The sequence below is a fragment of the Scardinius erythrophthalmus genome (genome assembly GCF_964197995.2).
Source record: "Scardinius erythrophthalmus genome assembly, chromosome: 2".
NCBI lineage: Eukaryota > Metazoa > Chordata > Actinopteri > Cypriniformes > Leuciscidae > Scardinius > Scardinius erythrophthalmus.
Genome location: NC_138222.1, coordinates 4484259 through 4508641, shown reverse-complemented (window position 1 = coordinate 4508641; position 24383 = coordinate 4484259). Strand labels below are relative to the sequence as shown.

Below are 24383 nucleotides of genomic sequence, written 5' to 3'. Positions count from 1 at the left end.
TTTATTTTATTCCTTTTTTTATTCTTTGTCAGATGTCTTTATTGTTTATTGTGATAAGAAAAAAACCTCAATAAAGTTGTAAAAAAAAAAAAAAAAAAAAAATCCGGTGTGGTGGAATATCCTATCACATGGTCCACACCGGAAAGAAGGATAGAGAGAGCGGACATTGCGTCACTGAGGCGCGACATTTCTTTTCCGGGACGGCCAGTTATTTAAAATCGGAATTTCTCTGAAATAAAAAATCTTTGGAGACTTTTGAGATATTGTAAGTACATAACTGGAGGAAATATATCACACTGTGCAAGTTATTTTTGGAAATTTTATTACAAAATCCCTACATATTGGAGCTTTAAATCTGAGAGCTGTCTCACTCCTCCAAAGGCTTCTAAGGGACTGAAACTTGCTGGCCCAGAAAAGTTATTAAAGAGATCGTTAATATAGTCCAAGTGACTCCAGTGGCTTAATCTTAAGTTTATCGAGCGACGAGAATACTTTTTGTGCGCTTAAAAATAACAAAAATAATAATGACTTTATTTCACTATTCATTTCCTTCTCTCTGGGCCTCAAGTGAGTTCACGTAGTGTTTTTGCGCAGCAAAAATGAATAGTGGAATAAAGTCGTTATTATTTTTGTTTTTTTTAAGCGCACAAAAAGTATTCTCGTCGCTCGATAAACTTAAGATTAAGCCACTGGAGTCACTTGGACTATATTAACGATCTCTTTAATAACTTTTCTGGGCCAGCAAGTTTCAGTCCCTTAGAAGCCTATGGAGGAGTGAGACAGCGCTCAGATTTAATCAAAAATATCTTAATTTGAGTTCCGAAGATGAACGAAGGTCTTACGGGGTTGTAACAACATGAGGGTGAGTGATTACAGACAGAGTTTTCATTTTTGGGTGAACTATCCCTTTAAGTCACTATAATGTTAACTACTAAGGAAGATGTGTCAACTAATCAGTATGTAATAGAATTTTATGATAGTGTTAAGTATCAGTTAGTTAATCAGTAACTAATGAATTCTGTCATACCTCCTGAAGAAATACTATTAATTATCTACTAATTAAGGTTCAAGAAAAATAACAATGAAGTATGAAGTAACTACTAATGAACAGTCTACACAGTACCCTGCTGAAAAAAACAATAGAAACCATTACAGAATTGCTAATGGTTTCCACTACAAAACCATTACAAACCATCAGCCGTTAACCATTAAAACCATTACCAAGTGGAGTCCATTACGTAGTGTGTTTTGGGCCATATTCCATTAGGATTTATTGGTTTTAAGGGTTTCCATTACAAATTTGTATTGGTCATGATTTGTATTTTAATGGTTTCCATTACAGTTTTTGTATTGGTTCTGATGGTTTCATTACAAATTTGTATTGGTCTTGAATTGCACATATTTAATGGTTTCCATTACAGTTTTTGTATTGGTTCTGATGGTTTCATTACAAATTTGTATTGGTCTTGAATTGCACATATTTAATGGTTTCCATTACAGTTTTTGTATTGGTTCTGATGGTTTCATTAAAAATTTGTATTGGTCTTGAATTGCACATATTTAATGGTTTCCATTACAGTTTTTGTATTGGTTCTGATGGTTTCATTACAAATTTGTATTGGTCTTGAATTGCACATATTTAATGGTTTCCATTACAGTTGTGTATTGGTTAAGATTTGTAGGTTTGATGCTTTTAGCTGTTAATAATTAGGACATTAACTATAGTTTTTAATAAATTAATTTGAATTATAACTACTATTATACACAATTGATATAAACTTCACACCAACTTTTCAATAGCTTACAGCTCAGGTTTTGTTTTGCAAAAAGAACATGCACCCGAAATACAAACTATATACAGTATTAAGACCTGCTTTTTTACTCAACCCAGCTGGAAATAAACATCTGACACAAAATATTAATATTACATTTTTATTACTTAATTCAGTTTTTTTACATTAACACATTGTGTGTCTTCACTTGGGCTGACTGAGACCTGCAACAAGAAGGAGAATTCATTAGGACAATGTACCTCTTAAACCACATTACCAGTACATAAGATTATTCATACATTATATATTTATATATATTCATCCAACATCTTTGGGCGTACTTTGAGCAGATTCAAGATCTTTGTAAACTTTACAGCATTACAGTCATCTTTTATTTAATCTTCTCCAGGTGTAGGTTTTAAATTATAAAACAGATAGTTCAACTAGGATGCACCGAAATCATTTAAGTGATAAATAAATAAATACATAGGTAAATTGGCTATTTGGCTAAACTGATTTACCAGTATTTTTTAAAAAGTCCTGTTCACACACGATCTCTTAACAGTAATTCACCAGTGAGGACTATGTGTGAAAGGGGCTAATGATGTAATGAGGTCCCAGGTGTTTGTTATGTTTTAGAGTTTTACAGTGGCTTATAAAGCAATTCAGCCAATCATGAGGACCGGAACCATCCATTTTACAACACTACTCGAGCACTCAAGAAGTGTAGGAACTGATGTGTCAAAGAAAGTGGTCAAGCTTTCAACAAAAAAAGCTGCTCAACAGTTACCCAATGAAATGATGAACATATAAATCTACAAAGATATTATTTCAACCCTTTATTCAAAAACAGAACTGACAGTGTTTTTTTTTTCAAAGATGTTATAATCTTTAACAAAATGTTTGACATTGTTTGACAAGCACATGCACACAAAAGTCTCGCGCAGTTGGATAATAGGTAATAATTGCAATACAACCCCTTCAGGCTGATTCAAGACGGGGTTGTATTTGCTATAACAATCGCCTCGCTATACATTATCCCTTACTTAAGAAATGGGTATTTAAATACTTACCAGTGATAGTTTTTGTCCTGTTTATATCACTGATCTTCTCAGCCAGGTATTTCCGTACACTTAGGAGGCGCTTATTTATTTCCTCTGAGGTGTGACCCCTTTCCTCCAGCCTCTGAGACAGACACTCTGTTTAGAACACACACACACACACACACACACACACACACACACACAAATAAATAAATACATTTTTTACTTCAAGTACTGATCATGACTAATGATTTACCAAATAATTTGTAAATACAAAGTGTTTTGTGTACAATGTGATAATGGAATGACAATAATTCGAGGATGTACTGGAAAAAAAGTAGCACCAGGATGCTTTTCAGAGTAATTAAAACATTTTAAATCTGACCACACAGGAAATTAAGTAGAATATGATGCTTGACAACTGAAATCTGAAGTTATACAGTGACAATTTAAGGAGGTAGAGCACACAGAACCACAAAGCTCCAGGTGCTGGTTGCTCCAGCTGGACATACACCCGGTTGTGTTTTTTAATTCAAGTACTGATCATGACTAATGATTTACCGATTATTTTTTCAGGAGCAGCTTCTTAGCAAAACCAGCTATATACTGACCCTCGTTTATAAAGCAGTCTGGTGAGAAATGATTCGCGAAACATGAAAGCATTGACGTTGATCGTGGGGAATATTCCCTTTGAAAACAAAACTCTGCCACTGCGTCTTCAGCGGTTTGGATTTAGGAACATCAAAATGACTGCTGTGTTCCTTATTTAGTTTATTAGTTTATAATAACGTGGACAGTGTCTTTTGATAAAAGAGCAGCTTTAGCCTCTACGGCTAATTTCCAGCTGTAGTCCCCGGCCAGTTGTTAATAGGCATACATTTACATTTAGTCTTTTTTTAGCGTTCTGGGGTAGCGTTCTGAATCATCTGTAGTGGTTTAATTGCACATGATGGAAGTCCAGCCAGAAGAGCATTGCAGTAAGCCTAGATATGACCAGAGTCTGGACGAGAAGTTGTGTTGCATGCTCAGTTAGGTAAGGCCTGATCTTCCTGATGTTGTGCAGTGCAAACCGGCATGATCAAGCTGTCTTTAACTAAAAATCGACTAAAAATGACGTTAGAAAAATCAAGAGCCTACCAATTAATCGACTAGTCAACTGGGAGATTACAGCCCTAGTGTCTTGTGTTGAGATTTAATTATAGCTAAATTTGACAGTTTTACCTTTGATAGCGGAGATCTTTTCTGGACTCAGAGGTGGTTTTGCCTCAGCCTCAGGTTTTGCGTTACATTTCATCCCCGTAACACTCCTCTGTTTGAGGACTGTGGTACCCCATATGACTACAGCTAAGCTCTTGCAGAATTTTGAGTCCCCCTCTAATCTCCTCACGATGTCCCACTTTCCTGTGGGTATCAGGACTCCATGTCCTAGATCCTGAAAGAAAAAAAAAAAAAAAAAAAACATTAATATGCATAAGACCATTTTACCTCATTTAAAAGTAGAGGTCGACCATTATATTGGTTTTACTGATTACTTGGCACCAATAGGTAGCAGGTAACTAAGGGGGCCATGGCGATGCAGGTAGTTTGAGGAGTCATGTAGGACTGGCCTCCGTGGCTCTTGACTTGACTCTTGGCCACGATGGCTGGAGAAGTATGTACTTTTTTGCGTATTTTGTGGTTGGGTATTATTTAAATGAGGAACATTATGACTTCATGAGATCCAGAAAAATTGTATTATGAATTTATAATGCATGACTACCGTGCTGTTTCAGGGCTCGCAAAATTTCAAAATCGCTGGTAGCCCTTCGGGCAGGCTCTCTTCGTATTTTGGTAGCCCCGAAATGAATTTTACTAGCCCAGATAAAAAGACAATTTTTAATGTAGAAAATTTGTTAGGAGTCAAAACAATGAATCAAAAACCTTTTCAAAACACAAAATATCAACAAATATGCATCTGGTTCTAACTGAACTGAAATGTGTGTGACCAGTATGGAACATGAATCAGTGTGTCTGTGGCTCAGCCCCCAATGAGGGTATGAAAAAACAAACAAAAAAAACACGTAACACTTTAGTTTAGGGTCTAATGCTCACTATTAAGTTTCATTAACATGCAGATGGCAGGGTTTTATCATCACTGAGGTCCCGAATGTGAGGCAGGCTAGTCAGGGGGGTTCGGGGGCACCCCGAGAAAATGTTGATTTCTCTGATCTACATATGTGCATTTTAAGATGTTTTAAAGGCCAAAAAAATGGATAACAATAGCTTTAAAACCATGTAAGTGGGCAGCTGATTATTTTTCTCTCCTCATCAGCACACTCCTATTGATACTTTGCAGTCACGTGACTACCATGGATACCTGGCGGGCAACAAACGGGTATTTCCAACGTAGAGTCCTGTAGTTCCAGGTCTTTCTAGTAGCTATCAAGTCTGTTAGCGAGCTAGCTGCATATGGACTAGGATTAACTCCAAGATAATAACTCCTAAATTGTGTAAAGCAGACAAGTTTTTTAAAGATAATAGAGCAGTAATAATTCCTCCGTAAATAATCTAACGTTAGCTCTACTGTTGGGTCATCTCTGGTTCTCATTGAAAATCATAGATATCGCAAACCTCAAAACAACCTATCACACACTTCTGTTATTGTTAGCAAAAGACGACAGCTGTTACTGTACGTTCACACCGCCACCGGCGAGAGCGTCAAAGTGCCCGGAAATCATTCATTTTCAATGAATTTTGCTGCTCTCGCCAGCGGCGGTGTGAACATAACGTTACAGTTAGTCTAGCTTAGATTCATAACACAAACAGCTGACTCGCCGAACCAGCTGGTAAATATTGGTGGTGTTGATTGACAAAACTACAGTAACTTAAAGACACGATTAATTACATGATCATACACCCATTGTGTTCAAACAAATGTTGAAATTACCTTTGATGGTAATAGGCACAGACGTGTGTATACTGTGAAGGTTGCTTATCTCATCAACTATCTGGCATGTCGTTTACACCTCAAAACACCAACTTTTGTATAGTAAAACTGGCGACCCTTGATTAGTTTACTGGGTTTCGTTGCTGGAGAACGACGTTCTTGCCCGCCAGACAGTACTTGTGACGTCAAGTGCAAAGTATCAATTCTCTTTCTTTTTCTCTTGCTCTGTCTCTTCCCCTCCTAAAGCTGAGCTTTGACTGATATAGGCTTTTCATTTTTGTCTGTCAGTGAAGTAAACATAGGGTCAACTGATAGGTTGATTTATGAATCATTTTCTCAGACACATTCCTTTACTGAAAGCTACTAAGAAAGCTAGGTAGCCTAACTAAGTTTATTAAATTCATTCACAATATGTACACATTCATTATTGATCTTCTTCCTAATATAGGGCCGTAGACAGGGCTTTATAAATCAAAGAGGTCCTACATTTAAGGTTATTAGGGAGTTCAAATTTTTTATTTCTCTGATATGTCCATTTCAAGACGTTTGAAGGCCAAAAAAGGATAAGAAATAGCTTTAAAACAATGTCAGCGGGCAGTAGATTATGTGTCAATACTTGCTCTCACTTCTTATACATTACTCTTTCTTCTTCTCTCAGTCTCCTCATCTTGCCCTGTCTCTTCCCCTCCTAAAGCTGAACTTTTTTTAATTTACTGAAGGCTACAAATTGTATATTAATTCTCAATATGTACACATTCATTATTAATCTTGTGCCTAACATGAAAACGGATTTGTTAATGCTCTGTTAAATGTCCCCTCACAATGACAGTAAACTAATTATTAGTCACGTTACATAGGCCTATTTTCAGTTCAAAATGGCGAAATTCGACAAAAGTATATTCGTTTGTCTGATTATTTTTGTCATTCGTTTCACATTTATGACCTAAAAAAACTGTCAAATATGAAATGTTTAGTTTAGCTACTAACATCTTATCTCGCACTTGACCGTAAACTGAGTCGCTCTGCTCAAATTCGCTCTCAGCAGCTTCTGTGAATATAAACCCTGCCTACTTTGATTTGATTGGTCATCTCAAATATTCTGACATTGACAGACCAATGAGACTCAGGTGAACACACACACACACACACACACACACACACACACACACACACACACACACACACCCTGTTTCTGATATGTGCTCTGCTCTGCGCTGCTGCGGATTGAAGATGAAGACGCGTTGAATCTGATTATAACAAGACTGAAGCGAACACTATTTCAGATAGCCCGTCGGGCAGGCCGGTTATGCATTTTGGTAGCCCGACTTGAAAACACAATAGCCCCGGGACGTCGGGCAGCCGATTTTGCGAGCACTGTGTTTCATTGTGATTAATCGTGCAGCCCTAGTTTAAAATAAGAATACTAATACCACAGCTGAATAAAAAAATTTGTAAGGGTATACAGGGATAAACTAGATAACCTGGCTTCTCAAGACTCCCCTGCTTTGCATTAAAATGATAGGAATATGTAGAGTTTGTGTTTTACAGTCTACGAAATACCTTGTCATCCCTGTGTCTTATGCTCTGCTCCTCTGCTTCTGGACCTTGAACTGGCTGCTGTGGGAGTGGAGTCTGGCCTGCAGAAGAGGACTGTGGCTCCTTTTGTGTTACTGTAATATCAGAGTAAAGGCCCATTCACACCAAGAATGATAACTATATTCGTTTTTTTTATCAATCACTGCCTATAACTTACATTTGAATGTGTCCAATTCTTTCTAAGAACTTTAAAAACATGCATGTAAAATTAATAGTCAAACAGTTTGAAAATGCTCACGTTTGAGTATTATAGCCGTTTGCTCCTCTGCTGGTTCTTCTGGACCGTGAACTGGCTGCTGTGGGAGTGAAGTGTGGCCTGCAGAAGAGGTCTGTGGCTCCTTTTGTGTTACTGTAATATCAGATTAAGCAACACTTTTAATAGTTTTGTTGCAATAAAAAATAAAAAATCACAGGCTATAACTTACATTTGAATATGTCCAATTCTTTCTAAGAACTTTAAAAACATGCATGTAAAATGAATAGCCAACCAGTTTGAAAATGCTCACTTTTTTTGTTTTGGAAGAGCTCCTCTTGGAGATGAAGGTTTAACCGCCTTAGCTGCTGCAGTTCAGCTTTCGTGTCCCTATTCTCTTCTTTTAAACATTTAATTTTCTTCTCTTTTTCTTCATTACTCATCTCCTCCTCTCGCATCCTTTTTTTGATGTTGTAGTACTTGTCTTGCAGTTCCTTGTGCACATCCAAGGGGACATACTCATTGTGTGTTTCGTAACTGCTCTGGACAACTTTTTTCTTTTCTTTTAGGATTTCCATTAAAGTTTTCCGTTTCTGTATGCTTTGGACTGCTGGCTTTTTTTTTTTCTGGTCATTTGTCTTGTCACACTATAAAATAAACCAAAAATATTTTTTTAACAGCAGAATTTACAGACATATGTCATAGTGACCGACTGATAGGGAACTACATTTCCCATGATGCTATTTAGATAATTTCACTGAAATTACAGATTCAGAGAACTGAAACAAGCAAAATGCAAAGTGTGTAATGTTGTGATTAACCTCATAGCTTTGATTGGTTTGGTTCATGACTTACAACACTTTAATGGAGACTATTTTTTAAATCCCTATGGTATAAATTTATGAAAAAACTACCTCCAATGCTGAAAAATGTGCAGCAATAATGCACTCAATTGTATTACTTAAGAGATGCATTAGCCTACATAGCTTACAGATGGATTCTTGGAGCTTTTGGTAGATGACCAGTCTTCCTCATCACTGTTGAGTGGGGGTATTGAGATTCGCTCGCGCTTTAATTCCTCTTCAGATTCTGAAGAATAGAAGAAAAAATAACTACAGTTCTTTGTCACCACCAGTAAATATGTTAAGTGGTTGTTTGAGAATCTTTTGTAACAGTAACTGTAATACCCACATCTATGATTCCAGCAGTGCAACAAATAGTTTGACTGATATACTTATATATAGTGTAGCTTTAAATACCTACCAGCCAGTTTTAATATCTGTGCTTTGTAGTATTGCCCCTGGTCCTCTGGCGATTTCTTCCACAAAATGTTATATTTTTTCTTTGTTTCAAAATCTTTCACATCTTTTGGACAGAAGCCTTTTATGTGGTCCAAGGGCACTATCTGTCGGATGTTGTCGTCGATATAACGGACGTAGGCAAACATGCTAACATACAAGACAAACGACAGTTAATAAAAACACATTTTATATAAATTACTTTGTATTAGCAATACAAAATGTTTTATTTGTGAATAATTACCTTGCAGCCACTCTCTGTTGCAAGCCAACGTTAAGTTACTTGCTCTGTTTCACTAGAATGCAAATAACCAAATTACAAGAAACATGACATAAAGGTCAAATAAAACGAATGAAATGGCATGTTTATTAGGCTGCTGTCGACCTAAAGCACGAATAACGTAACATATCGGATTGTTTAACTGTTTACGTTCACTTAAGACATATTCTCAACCAACTGTATACTACTGGGCAAGACATTGACTGTGAAATTAATTCGGTAACGTTAGCTGCTTATTTGCTACTTGCACTCTGTCTGTGTCAGCCTTTAATTACTTTTTTTTATACTATCAACAGACTTAACCTTACGTGGCAACGTATGTTAATAAGCAGTCTTACTTACTGTAGCAATGTTGATTTTACATTTAAGTATAAATACATACACAGCCCGTTATCAGCTAACAATGGCTGGCGGTCCACCAGCATTGGGCGGCAAAAGTCAGCGGCTTGACACGGTCGGACAAAATATTATAATATAACAAAATATAACACCATCGGCAACACGACCAATCTGGACCAACAGTCTAAACCGTGGTATGCCAGAAAACACTTATTATGAACCAGCGGCTCGGTAGCGGACCGGGAAGGTGGTCCGCTGGAATAACGATGAGCAAAACGCCAGTGGGCCGCCAACTTTGCCACTGGTGGGCCGCCATCGGCCCGCTGGGCCTATGTTATAGTCTACCTCAATAGCGGACAGGGCAGAAAAGTAAATATTGCATCGAAAATAACAGGAATGAAAAGTATTAATGACACTTACCTGACAGAAAAAGTAAAAAAGGGTGGTTCGTGAACGAGCAGATCAGTTTAAATTATTATACCGTTATTTCAGTTGGAACTGTCACGCGCAAGCTAAGCTCCGCCCCCTTTTTGCGTGATCAACATCTCGTCTCAAGCACTTTTTTCATCATTATTTATTTTTCGGGACAAATATGCGTAGAAATAGGCAAAAATATAAGCTATACCTGGAACCTCAAAGTAAGACAAAGATACCTCGCCAGACAGTGTGTAGATATGACAGGCCAGGTGTTGATGTTGACGAGGAAGAGAGCCAAACAGCCAATGAAACAGGTACCGTAGACGTAGACTATCACGCTTATTATCCAGTAGGATTGTCCCGATTATTTGAATACATTTTATTGTTAAAAAATGTAAATAAAAACGTTAGTACATAGGACGGAGGTGATCCAGCAAAGTCTGACATACTTACTGAAGAATAACTTTTGATTTTTAATTGACAAATAAATAGGCTAAATAAAAACCCAGAGAAATATCCGATTCTCATCGGATATCAAAATAAAAGTCCTCACACATATACCTGTTAAATAAAAGTAACAGTGAAACAGAGATAATGGTCATAAGTTTCATACATCTTTGTCAATTACATTTTTTTGTAGAACCTATTTTTAAAAGGTTATTTAAATATTATAAAATACATTATTTGTGATATATTAACATGTTTTAATGTTTTAATTATTATTTATTTTTATTATTTTAATTTCTTCTATGTAAAGCACTTTGAATTGTCATTGTGTATGAAATGTGCTATATAAATAAACTTGCCTTGCCTTGCCTTTATATATATTTGTATGAGATTTCTTCAGCTTGTTTTTTTCTTGTTGCTTATGGTATTTTAATAGATATGCTCTCAGAGGCAGGGAGTAAGACAAACAGCATACAGAACAGAGAGAGTGAGAGAGACAGCATACAGAACAGTGAGACAGAGAGCATACAGAACAGCCATTCAATGTTGAGTACACCATTTGTGGTATGTGAAAGTTTTGTGAACTGTTTTCCTGATGTATTGAAAGCTATAAAAGACCATAACGTTACACATTCAAAAAATAAGCATGGAAACAGGCAGCTACAGAGTCAGATGAAGTACAATTATTCGCAGTTACTCTTGCTGTTAGTGCAATGTCATGATTGTAACATAACTGTAACATTATTATCAGAATGGTCCAGAAAGTGAAGCAGCCACGATAACAACACTCAACTCCATATGCAAATTATCTGAACTGATGACAGATGAGTACAGTAGTGAGGTAGACGTTGTACCAGGCTCAAGTAGATCTTCAGAAACACATGTGAGTACTAGTTTAGCTTGTTCTAATAAACATTTATCATGTACACTACTAGTCACAAGTTTTAAAACCAATTTGACTGAAATGTTTCTCTCGACATTAAAAACTTTTTGATCTAATTTGTTACAGTATTTATTAATCTTTGTTAACATAAGTTTATAAAAATACAACCGTTTCATGATTGTTACATAGATGTCATGATTGTAACAATTGTAACATAGATGTCATGACTGTTACATAGATGTCATGATTGTTACATAGATTTCATGATTGTAACACGGATGTCATGATTGTAACATAACTATAACATTATTGTCAGAATGGTCAATGGAAAACAGCTGAACTGATGACAGATGAGTACAGTAGTGAGGTAGACATTGCACCAGGCTCAAGTAGACCTTCAGAAACACATGTGAGTACTAGTTTAGCTTTTTCTGATAATTGTTTTTTCCTCTCTCTCAGGTACACATGTACTTCTTTAAGTTTTCAATTATAAATGTATAGTTTTGGAGGGTCTGTACGTTTAAAAAAATATAACTATGAACCTGCGTGAATATGTGTATGAGCAGACCTACACACAACAATACCTTTAACAAAGATGTTGCTTTTTTAAAGGCATGCAGTGGAACAGAGTCAGAGTCTGAGATAGACCATAGGACAGGCAGCACGAAGCAGAACACTGATCCCCTGTCAATGATTGACCTACAGCCTGACATGGACACTGCTTTGTCTGCCACAGGAACTACCACAAAAGCTGAGGCAATGCTCATGATTATGAGCCATGCAGCAAAGCATAAAATAACTGGTTGCCAGTTACATGATTTACTGCAGTTGATTAATAAATTGTTTGGGCAAGAAGTTGTACCTCGATCCAAGTATCTTTTTAACAGAGTGTTTAAAAACAGTTGTGAGGGAGTAGAATTTCAGTTCTACTGCGAAAAATGTTACTTCAACATAGGAACAGTCCAGGAGATCAGTGACAAACAAATTGATGAATGTGGATCATGTGGCAGCACTTTTGATTCTGGTTCTATGAATGGAGGTAACTTCTTTATCAATGTTCCTCTTGCCCCACAAATTCAGACTCTGCTTGAAAGCACAGAAGCGAGTGCCCATTTGAATTATAGGTTTGATAGGCAAAAGAGTCATAATGAGGTGTTGTCAGACATCTATGATGGGGAGAAGTACAGACATTTGTCTGGCCCAAATCAGATCCTCTCAGATTCTCACAACCTATCATACATATTCAACTCAGATGGAAGCCCTGTGTTTAATTCTTCAAAGTTCTCTATATGGCCCATCCACATAATGATCAATGAGCTTCCCCCTGAACTTAGGTTTAAGAATGTATTGCTTGCTGGCCTTTGGTTTGGGCCAAAAGAGCCTGTGATGGAAATCTTTCTCAAGTCATTTGTGGACCAGGCCAAGACCCTAGCTGACACTGGTGTCACATGGCATAAAGAAGGGTCTGTTATTAACAGCAAAATAGTTGGCCTCTGTTGTAGTGTCGATTCCAAAGCGAGACCGCTGATGCAAAACACTACCCAGTTTAATGGATATCATGGCTGCGGATTCTGTCTGCATCCTGGGAAGCTGGTTGATAGGGTAGTGAAGTATCCAGTTTCAGAAGAAGACTATTGTGACAGAACAAATGAGGAAATGGTTAGGGATATGGAGTTGGCTGTAGAAGGTGGGACAAATATTAGGGGCATAAAAGGTCCTTCTCCACTAATCAACTTGCCATTCTTTGATGTTGTCTGGGGGTTTGTCCCAGACTACATGCATGCAGTCTTACTGGGGGTTTCAAGACAGATTACTAGACTCCTGGTTGATACTTCTTCATCCACCCAGCCATATTATGTAGGCAGCCCTGCCACTTTGAGAGAGATCGATGCTAGAATTGTTGGTATCCAACCTCCACACCTGATTACTCGACTGCCTAGAGGGTTGTCAGATAGGGTGCACTGGAAAGCCTCTGAGTGGCGATCCTGGCTCCTGTTCTACAGCCTACCATGTCTTGAAGGACTTCTTCCCCAAAAGTACTTGCAACATCTTGGCCTACTTGTATCAGCCATTTATCTGTTACTGAAGGCTGAACTAAAACCTTGTGAAATCAACAGAGCTGAGATCTTGTTGCTTGACTTCATGTTCAGGTTTCAGATTTTATATGGTGAGTCACAGATGACATTTAACATTCACCTTCTCAGTCATCTTGCCAAGTCAGTCAAGTTGTGGGGCCCATTGTGGACACATTCTGCATTTCCTTTCGAGAACGCAAATGGCAAACTCCTGACTTTGGTAAAAGGAACAAAAGGAGTGGCTAGTCAGATAGTTACCAAGTTTCTTCTATTTAGATCAATTCCTTACTTCTCATCCAAGTACACGGTGAAAGAAGAGGTGTTACGGTTCTGTTCTGATTTGAACAAGTACCCAAGGGTCCAAAATACTGTCAAATGTGACAATACTACGCTACTTGACAATGGGAGCGTGCATGTTGTTACACAGGAAGAACGGGCTGCCTTCTGTGCCCCTCGCGTGTGCATACCTGATGAAGTTGTAGTGCATAAGCGCATGATCAAAGGTGGTCTGGTGTATACTAGCGGAGACTACACCCTATCTCAGAGACGAGATGAAAGCTATGTGAAACTAACAGATGGAACATGTGGGGTAATCAATAAAATTATTTCTTTCTCTGACACGGATGATCACATAGCATTATTATTAACAACATTTAAGGTAGCTCCAGTATTTCCACTACCACAACGTTGTGGTTTTGTTCCACACATTTCCATTGTGCAATGCTGGGAATCATCCAAGACAGAATTAGTTCCTGTTAGTTGCCTTCAGGGTAAATGCATGTGTATCAAAGTGGAAGACAAACTATACATTTGCAGTTTTCCAAACATTTTTGAGAGGGACTAGAACAAACCCTTGCCAGACACGCAAGTGTGAGTGTGTGTGTGTGTGTGTGTGTGTGTGTGTGTGTCTGTGTGTGTGTGTGGCTGATGTTAAGTCAAGTTATGTTATCTAAAGATGTTTTGTATGTACAAGTGCTTGTAAGTAAAATGCAGTATGTATGGCAACAAACATAAATGGCAGGTAAATGTTCTTGAGCCATTCTTTTTTTGTACTATTTGGCTTTCATAAAATATTATATTTGATTCACTCCTTTTTATCTTTATCTTTAAAGCAACCTGATGTAAGTGTTTTAAATAACTATAGTGGTATTATACCACGAAGCCTAAATAGGAATCTTAATAAAGTAATGTCCAAAGTAATATCATGCATTATGTGTATTATTTAAAAAACCTCCTTCTGTTTACCTGTCCGATTGCATTTTTTTTCTACAAGCCTGCTAAATTGAAGTTTGAACAGAGAGTTTCTCTATTAGTTTAAGTGTAACCGGTGGGCAAAGTCTGACCGATGTGCAGCCATGCAGAGATGTAGCTGGCCTCATAGGCGCCGATTTTCTTCCGTGGGTGCTCATGGGCGCACGCTCTTTAAAAAAAAAAGAAAAAAAAAAAAAAAGAAATCAAGTAGGCTAGTCAAAAAATGTTTGCATTTCAGAACCTTAGGAAATGGACAGCGGCCGACACGAACACACACACACACACACACACACACACACACACACACACACATTTAGGCCTACTTGATAATAAAGCCGTAAAGTAGGCTATCTTTCAACTCAGGCCAGCGCCACTTCGCACAAATACAGACAGGATTGGAGATGAAAAGTTTAACTGACACGTAACCGAGATCAGCTTCGTGGGAAATTAAGAATCAATGTCACACAACAGAGTCCTGCACGGGTCCGATTTTGTAAAACCGCACCGCCCGTTCCCGCAGTGCTTAAAACCGCCCCCGACCCGTTTTCTAGACAGCAGCACTAATTTAAATCCGCACCGACCCGACCCGCTTGAAATAGAACCGACACCCGACCCGCAACCGTAATAAAATCAGTTTAGACTATAATAGACACACTTACAAAAAATGTTATTGTTTATTGCCAGATCATACAGAAGTTATCACACGACCATTAACACAAGGACAACTTCAGCCGAAGCTGTCAAAAGGCCGATACATGAAGAACATGGCTGTACGTTACCACAAAACTGAGTAGCCTTATAACATTTTACCAGTGGAACAGACGCGGCTACAACACTATATCTGCCACGCAATTTCGTCTAGCCTATCTGACAATTTTGGGTTCAAACACGCCCTGCACACCACACATAGCCTACTTAACATTTACATTTACATTTATTCATTTAGCACTTAACAGTGTTAAAAAATACTGTTCGATAGAACTGCTTGGTTTACCAGTTATCTGCGTGCTTCCTCGGCGATGAAGTTCCACATTTGCGGCTATCCAACACGAAAATGCATGCAGCAAAGCCTTTCACAACATTGTTTTCTTCAGTTTTGTTCGACAACTTTACCATCTCCACTAGCTATTCTTTTCATCAAGCATCCATCTCGACGAGTCCAAGCAGATCGCGCGCGCGGTAATGATGACTTTTTAAAAGTGAAAGTAGGCTACTGGGAGGGCGTGGGCACAAATAAACTGACGTGGATTTTAAATTATTGTATTAACTTGAAATACAGGCATATTTTTGCAGATGTGTTCCTAAAAATGTGCATATATTTTTACGTTTGCACGTGATTGTTTTAAACCCGTGTTTAGACCTTTCCCCCGTGTCCGATCCGACCCGCACCAGTTTGAGCAAAATTTGCGGGTCACCCGCGGGAACACGAACCCGTGCAGGACTCTGTCACACAAGTCCACACAGTAAAAATTAGATTTGTTGACTCACCATTGCGGTTAATTCTTCAGGAGGAACGTGTCTCTGCGTACAGAGCGGGTCAAATAGGCGTTTTCATCCGAGAAACGCTGTGGTGGATAGGATATGGAGCAGGCCACTGACAGCGACTCACAGTGTGACAGACGCTTCACATAGCACCAACTGCAATATTTAATTTTAAATGAATGTAGCCTACTGGCAGTCTGGCACACGTGGGTGCTCGGCATTTTCCGTGGGTGCGAGGCGCCTATGGCTGGCGACACCATCAGTTAGAAGACAATAACCTCTGCGTTAGGCATTTTGCAGTAACAATATGAAGCAAAAAAGAAAAACTTGTCAAAATGATGTACACTTTTGCTCAACTCGAAAGATCTTTCCAAATTCGATTCTATCCTTCTTAACTAAAGTTGGTTCTGAGAGCTCGAAAATTCAATCCGTTCACACCTCCATCTTGGTCGGCCCCCCATACTTTTACTCGTGTGTTGGTGCTCTATCGTTTCCGCATTAAGTCGTAACTAGAGTAAGTTATTCTTTTGACGGAAAAACAAACTTGCTGAACCGATTTCATTTAATAACGTTTAATATAGTTACAAACACTTATAGTTTGTACATTGTGTGAATGTGCTCCTTTACGTATATTGGCGGGCAATAGCCAAGTATTTTAGGCTATTTTATTTTTTTCATTCCAAAACATAAACAAAAATAATAATACAAAAGTCATTTTTAAATATATTTTTGTTGTAATAATTGCAAAAAAAAAAAAAAAAAATCTGCATTAGCATTAACTATGTGTATAGCCTACATTAAATCATTATCATCAAACCAAAGAAAACACTAAATTTATTGGAGTCTTAATGGTTCATACTGGTGTCCAGTAGAACATGTAACCTTGCCAAAGGTATTTTATTGGACCTTAATGGTATCCAATAGAAAAAAAAAGCCACCAATAGAAGAAAGCAAATTACCAATAGAGACCTACTAGGACCATTACAGTTTCCATTAAAACCAATACAGACAAATAGACAAAACATGCCACCAATAGAAGAAAACAAATTACCAATAGAGACCCACTAGAACCATTACGGTTTCCATCAAACCCAATACAGTTTCCAATACAACCATTAAAACCATTAGCAATTCTGTAATGGTTTCTATTGTTTTTTTCAGCAGGGTAGTCACTACTAGGGATGGGTACCGAAACCCGGTATTAAACGGGCCCCGGTGCTGAATTTTGAAATACCGCTGGATCGATAAGCTCGGACGTTATCGGTTCTGCTGTCGGTACTGGAGAAATTAAGAAAGTGCTATTGCTATTAAGAAATTATTATCTTGCTAATTTAATCTCGCCAGCCACTTCTATAATAATATTTAACCATTTGACTGATGCATTTTTGCTAAAGAGAGAGAGAAAGAGAGAGAGAGAGAGAGAGAGAGAGAGAGAGAGAGAGAGAGAGAGAGAGAGAGAGAGAGAGAGAGATCTTTAACGCGGAGCGACGGCGCGCACATCACAACAGCCCTGGTTAATGAGTGACGAGTGACGATGAGGACAGAACTAAACATTCAAACGGTTAGGCTACACTTTAGATCTTTGATATTAAACTAATTTTATTTTAGATTTAGATTGTGGCTTCCAATGATTATAAAAAAGATATTTGAGGTATAACCATTAAAAACTAAAGCCGCATTCATTCTCTTTAGCGCAACTTCCCCTCACAGCGGTGCGCTGTCATTTCTCCCTAAAACCCAAACGTAATGTCAGAATCTGCACGATCGGTGATTGTTGTAAAATGTGGTCTATACTGTTGCTAAACTGCGGGACGCGTTTGATAATAAAAGGCAAGTACCAAAATTGAGCAAGAGACACTGTTTCAAATGCGGCGCGCGCTCCGAAACACACCACAACGAGACAAGCAACGTATATTTTGGGCTTTGTGCGGATCTAAACGATCAAATATACACAAAAATATATCAAAATGGCCGTCTTGGAGATTCACTTAAACAGTTTATTCACTTAAATACAGTTTATGTCTTAAATGGGCGTAAATAGTTGGGAGAAAATATGAGGCGTAATAATGATTAGATCTGCATTTGGTCTTAAAGAGGCAGCAGTCCAATAATCCTGCTGACGATTGCTCCATTAATGTGAATCAAACAACAAAAGGCAAAAGGAAAATCAGTCGCAGCTCTTGAATGAATAATTTTGGCTTTCATAAGCTTTAATCAATCTATGATAAACTATGCAGTGTTATTTTAAATCTGACTTTATTAGATGTCTTTTTAGCCCATATTACTCTTGAACAGTAATGTCAGACATTACTGAAATTAAAGCACTGGGTATATAATTTGTATATTTGTTTTATTGTATACTTTTTTTTTTGTTTGACCATGTGTTTGTACTTTGTTTTTGGTGTCCTATGTCTTAATATAAATATATAAAACACAAAAGCCTGCACCCTTCTGCATAACACAGCCTACATGTTTTATTTGTTTTGTTAAAGCATTGCTTTTTCTTTTGCTATAGATATTTATTTTACATTTCAAAATATAAAGCAATATTAATTATGTTCTAAATATTTTTTTTCCTTTTTTTAATATAACAAAAAGAACCGATAAGAATACCGTTAAAGTACCGGATCGATAAGGAGTATCGGTAAGAGTAGTAATACCGTTAAAACCTTAACGATACCCATCCCTAGTCACTACAATAATCCGGTTTTTTTTTTTTTTTTTTTTTTTTTTTTTTTTTTTTTAAGCAGTGGAGTGGTGGATGGACACAAATCAAGTACTTGAGTAAAAGTACAGATACCCCAATAAAATATTACTCCAGTAAAATTAAAATTAGGCCTATTCATTTTCAAAATTACCTTAGTAAAAGTACAAAGGTAATTCATTTTAAAAGTACTTAAAAAGTAAAAAGCACTGATCAATGTTTTTTTAAGTCATTCTTCAGCACTAATAAGAAAGATAACTGCAGACATTTACCTATAGGCTATATATACTGATCTGCAAATAAGCAAACGTTTTATTTCGTTGCTAGACCCCTTTTACTGGGGCACGTGTCCCAGTATAAATCTGCTGTGCCCCAGTAAATCTGAAGTTTGAGTTTAACAATTTATTTTATTAGTCAGTGTATTTAATAGAAATTATATTATAGGGTAATATAAACTATCTATTTGCAACGCAGTAATAAAACAATCAACGCTTGTAAAAGCAACGCAGTTGAAAACAGAAGCTGACCCGCGACAGAAATCCATGTCCGCGCGCGTCTGTTTTTCCTAGCAACTGCAGCGCGCGCATTTGAGCACACCGAAGTCCGGTCAGGTGTTGGCACGCTTGAGGTAGGCTCTGAAAACATGACGAAACAAAAGTTTGTAAATAATACAAATAATCTTCTTTTTTAATTCATTATTGGCTTCTGTAGATGGACATCAGATTTTTTTTTTTTTTTTTTTTTTTTGTACGAAGCAGGCAGGGAAGCAGAAAGGAGAGATGATGAGTTTGAGGGAGGTAAGACTTGATAAACAATTTACATCATCAGACATCAGATGCAAAAGCATCAAGCCTCAGAAAAACTCATATGAAAAACCTCTAGCCTACTATGAATGGGAGAAAGTGCAAGTCCCGTATTTTGTTCCAATCAGACTGTAAAAGAACATGGACGACGCCCCTTCACTCTCTTCCATTGAAGAAAAGTGAAGCTGCCATAGTCTCAGAGTCTGCGCATTAGTGAGCGTGAAGTGAGAAACTCAGTTTTGAGAAAGAAATTATTTTTACCCCCTTGAATTTCTGTTTATAGTGCAAATATATGTATATATATCACAAACAAGCCAATAGTGTCAATATTCAGTTAATAGTCACTTCAGTGTTGATTCAGTTCAGTTCAATAACTGTAACATTCATCATCAAACATAGGCTACTGTATAATATATACAGTGTATTTGTGCACATACATGTAGGCTACGTGTGACAAACTCCTATACACTCCACTGCACACTGAACAAGCAAAAGACACAAGATAGTAGTGTTTTACATAATTCTGTGTGTAGTTTGGTGTGTATGTGGGCTAATCATTTTATGTTTGTGTGTAGAGTTACTACGCAAAAACAACATTTTTGGAAGAGTTAAAATAGTTTTGAATGTTGACAATAATACACATTAACATTTTGTAGTGTGGACCATTCATTGCAACATTTATCCTCATTCTCATGTTTAAGAATCTGTTATCTGCTTGATAAATCATTTATGCTGCTGCCCACTAACATGCTTTTAAAGCTATTGTTATCCAATTTTTTGGGCTTCAAGCACCTTAAAATACACATGTAGGTCCGACAAATCCAAATTTACTCAGGTTTGTGTACGTTTTATTTAATCTATAAAATCATTAAATCATTTTATTGTATGCAAGGCAACACACAAGGACACGATGTCAGTTAGCCTATAACGAGCCGGTCTTTTTTGCGTGATGGAAACGCCTGATCCCTCGCATAAAACTAATTATTTTATTTCTAAAGATACTGAATCTATTTACATCAGATATTAAAATATGTTCTTAGAACTGTGCTTTGTTTGTTTATGGGCAGGTTATGGAGTCTTGAATTGCTTTTAAAGGTTTAACTTTTGATTTTAAAATGTTTGTTAAAGGGATACTCCACTTTAAAATGAAAATTCTGTCATCATATACTCACCCTCATGTTGTTTCAAACCTGTATGAATTTCTTTCTTCTGCTGAACAGAAAGGAAGATATTTAGAAGAATGTCAGTAACCAGACAGTTTCTGGTCCCATTGACTTCCATAGTATGTTTTTTTCCTACTATGGAAGTCAATGAGACCAGAAACTGTCTGGTTACTGATATTCTTCTCTTCCTTTCTGTTCAGCATAAGAAATAAATTCATACAGGTTTGAAACAACATGAGGGTGAGTATATGATGACAGAATTTAAATTTTAAAGTGGAGTATCCCTTTAAATGGGTTTAAATGTAGGCAGTATTGTAGGCTACATATTAAAACAAAATAAAATAAATGCTGAAATGTTCTCATCTGAAATAAAGGAAGATATCATGTAGCCTAAACGAGTCTTTGTCGTGTATTTTACAAAGGTTTAGATGATTACATTAATAGTGGGGTTTTTTTTACAGTAAATTTGATTTGAGTCAGAGTTATGTGGTAATTGTTTATTAATTACTAATGGGTTCCCTATATTTTCACTCTAGAATACTGTTTCAGGTTATAAGTAGCCTAATTCCTGGATAATTATTTGATAATTCTTTATTAATGCAATTAAAAAACAGCACATCAGTGGCTACCTTACGGCGTGCCCTTTTAATTCCCATAGTGCAATATATTGTATTTTTTTCTGAATAAATAGGAAATAACTAGAAATTAATTGTTGCCATATTGCAATGCCATACCATAGACATAGAGGGTTAAAAAACACTTCTCTAGACCATGCAATTTTTTTCTCATTCCAGTGACCTGCGTTTCGAGTTTTTAACCGCAAAAAACACGTTCTGTGTGAACTCAAAATTCTAGAATAACTGAAAAGAATGAAAATAATTTTTTTTATTTAAATAAAGTTTATAGAAGATTTGTAGGTTTATCAAGTTTAGGGTTCAGCCATAGCATTTTTGAACAAATCGGGAGAGTCATTGATTCAGTGATTCATTCATAAAGACTGATTCTATGATTTACTTAGGCCTGGTAATACTCACTGCACATCTAGTAATGATGTTTCTAGCGAAATGAATATATTTAAAACATTACTCTCATAACATTTATTTATGCAATTGTAATTGCAGTGTAAATGTTTTTTGATAAACAGTAAGATGCATTTTGATTTCATTTGATTGGTAACAGTGTAGATTAGTGTATTTAGTGTAAGTAACTGATGTTCATTGATGTGTCTGTGCAAGGCCCTGACTGATGCTCTTTTTAACTGCAAGGTTTTCTTTCACCAGCAGAGCCCAGTGTTGTGCAGTTTTAAAGTAATAAGTGAGTTGGCTCAAGAAGGTCTATTATACCTGGAGAAAGCCTTGCCCCTTCATCTCATGGCAGAGGACTCTGTTAAAACAGGACTTTGATCATCGAAGAACACATTTGAAGTTTGCCATCTTTCTAACATTTTAGAACATTCTAAAAGAGCTAATTTCAATGGTCCCCATATTTATATGGCAATTATGAACACATCACAAAGGGTTCCCAGAGTTTGGGTTAGCTTAACATAGAAACATACTGAAAGTAGAGCAGACATCTTGATTGAAATTTTACAAATGTTATATAGGTTTCAGATGAAGGGATTTAGTGTTTTTATGAGTATCAGCTCATGTGGGAGTAAAAGGAAATGAGATGAAAAGAAGAATCCATAACCTTCAGACTTCGGACATACAGCTTTTAATAAGAGGAGAACACGACACAGGGACATGTGAATTTTGCAAGGAGAAAGAAACAGTAGAACATGATAAAGATATGTCCCAAATCTTATAGTGGAGGAATATAAATGATTTATGAAATTAAGAAGAGTTAACAAACATTTTGAATAGGAATTTCAAAAAAATGTATGTTTGTTTTTATGACAACAGTTGAAAACGACAGAGTTAGGTAAGAAATGTATGGCCTAGTTTAGTTCACAATTCACATATTCAATTCAACATAGTAATACATTTCTAAATTCTGATCCACACTCTATACCAGTGGTGGTAATGCAAACATCTTAAAAATATATGAAACATATTATCAAAGTCAAATCTTAGATTTAAATATTGCTTTCAGTTTCATGAGTTTTATGACGGATACCACAAAAATACAATACAATCCTGTCGAAAAAATCTGTATTCTCTTATAAAACAGCACTTATTTTGTTGTCATAATCTGTTTCAGTTTCAGTCTGGACTATTGGTGTGTATTCCTTTCTACTTTTTGTGTTCGTATCACTAGTTTGTTGTCATGGAGACTAATTATGTTGCGCACCTTTTTCTTGTTGAGTTGTTCATTACCCTGTGTATTTAAGCCCTCAGTTTGGTTCAGTATTTACTCTGCGTATGTAAAGCTGTTGGGGTTCTTCCTCTGTGGATTATCCTTCTTTGTTTTAATCTGTTAATAATGTATTAAAGGAGAACTCCGGTCAATTTTAACATTGAGCTAATTTTTTTTTTTGAGTGCTGTCAGTACAGAGAACAACGACAAAAATCGGTGTTGCCTACACCGTGTTATCCTCTTTTTAAAATTTGCACCCTGTTGACTTCAATGGGGCAAGTTTTAAACCTGCTTTTAGCCTCTTAACATCCTTGATGTGTCATTACAAGTGCCCAGCCATGTTGAGTGATTCCTTCAGAGTGAACACGGGTGAATCTGACTGCAGTAGATGTGAAAGATATGAATAAAAGTGATGTTAATTCAGCCAGCGCACATACCTGTATTTACTTCCTGTTTTCGGTCGAAGTCCACAGTAGTCGATTGTCGAGTTCACACGCATAGGTTTAGTTACCTATGATCACGCACGTGAACTCGACAATCGACAAACTTAGGCCACGAGTTACTATCTTGAGGCCACGAGTTACTATCTTGAGGCCACGGGATAGTATCTTGAGGCCACAAGTTACTATCTTGAGGCCACGAGTTACTATCTTGAGGCCACAAGATAGTATCTTGAGGCCACGAGTTACTATCTTGAGGCCACAAGATACTATTTTGAGGCCACAAGTTACTATCTTGAGGCCATGAGATACTTTCTTGAGGCCACGAGTTACTATGTTGAGGCCATGAGATACTATCTTGAGGCCACGAGTTACTATCTTGAGGCCACGAGTTACTATCTTGAGGCCACGAGATAGCATCTTGAGGCCATGAGTTACTATCTTGAGGCCACGAGATGAGGCCACAAGATAGTATCTTGAGGCCACGAGTTACTATCTTGAGGCCACGATATACTATCTTGAGGCCATGAGTTACTATGTTGAGGCCATGAGATACTATCTTGAGGCCATGAGATACTATCTTGAGGCCACGAGTTACTATCTTGAGGCCATGAGATACTTTCTTGAGGCCACGAGTTACTATGTTGAGGCCATGAGATACTATCTTGAGGCCATGAGATACTATCTTGAGGCCACGAGTTACTATCTTGAGGCCACGAGTTACTATCTTGAGGCCACGAGTTACTATCTTGAGGCCACGAGTTACTATCTTGAGGCCACAAGATACTTAATGAATGTGGTATTTGGTCAAGGTCAAACATTATAATATTGATTAGTAATATTAATGTATTTTTTCACTGTTTTCTCTCTCTCTCACTGTGACATTTTAGTGTAAAATTCCTAAAAAGTTATAGGCCTACTTTATGTCTCCTTTTGTACAATATTAAATAAAAATGCTTTAATATATCATTTAAAT

At 37.1% G+C, this 24383-nt stretch overlaps 1 protein-coding gene across 2 annotated transcripts; it reads right to left on the bottom strand.

Annotated features, from left to right (window-relative positions):
* Positions 1–1920: 1920 nt before the first annotated feature.
* On the bottom strand, positions 1921–10013 carry LOC308687241 (uncharacterized protein). 2 transcript variants are annotated; one of them, XM_081359608.1, is made up of 10 exons: positions 9451–9778; positions 9073–9124; positions 8794–8978; positions 8522–8619; positions 7844–8177; positions 7576–7686; positions 7302–7411; positions 4037–4247; positions 2846–2971; positions 1921–1996 (listed from the first exon to the last, which is right to left on the bottom strand). In XM_081359608.1, the coding sequence occupies exons 3-10, from the start codon at positions 8975–8977 to the stop codon at positions 1977–1979; spliced, it is 1194 nt and encodes a 397-aa protein (XP_081215734.1). In that variant the 5' UTR covers position 8978; positions 9073–9124; positions 9451–9778; the 3' UTR covers positions 1921–1976. The 2 variants fall into 2 exon arrangements, with proteins under 2 accessions (XP_081215734.1, XP_081215733.1); XM_081359607.1 differs by having other exon boundaries at positions 9073–10013.
* Positions 10014–24383: the final 14370 nt, after the last annotated feature.

Coding starts and splice junctions, on each gene's coding strand:
- LOC308687241 (XM_081359607.1), bottom strand. CDS start 8,977: ATGTTTGCCTACGTCCGTTATATCGACGACAACATCCGACAGATAGTG. Junction 7,412..7,575: donor AACGGCTATAATACTCAAAC/GTGAGCATTTTC, acceptor CTGATATTACAG/TAACACAAAAGGAGCCACAG. Junction 1,997..2,845: donor CAGGACAAAAACTATCACTG/GTAAGTATTTAA, acceptor TTCTTGTTGCAG/GTCTCAGTCAGCCCAAGTGA.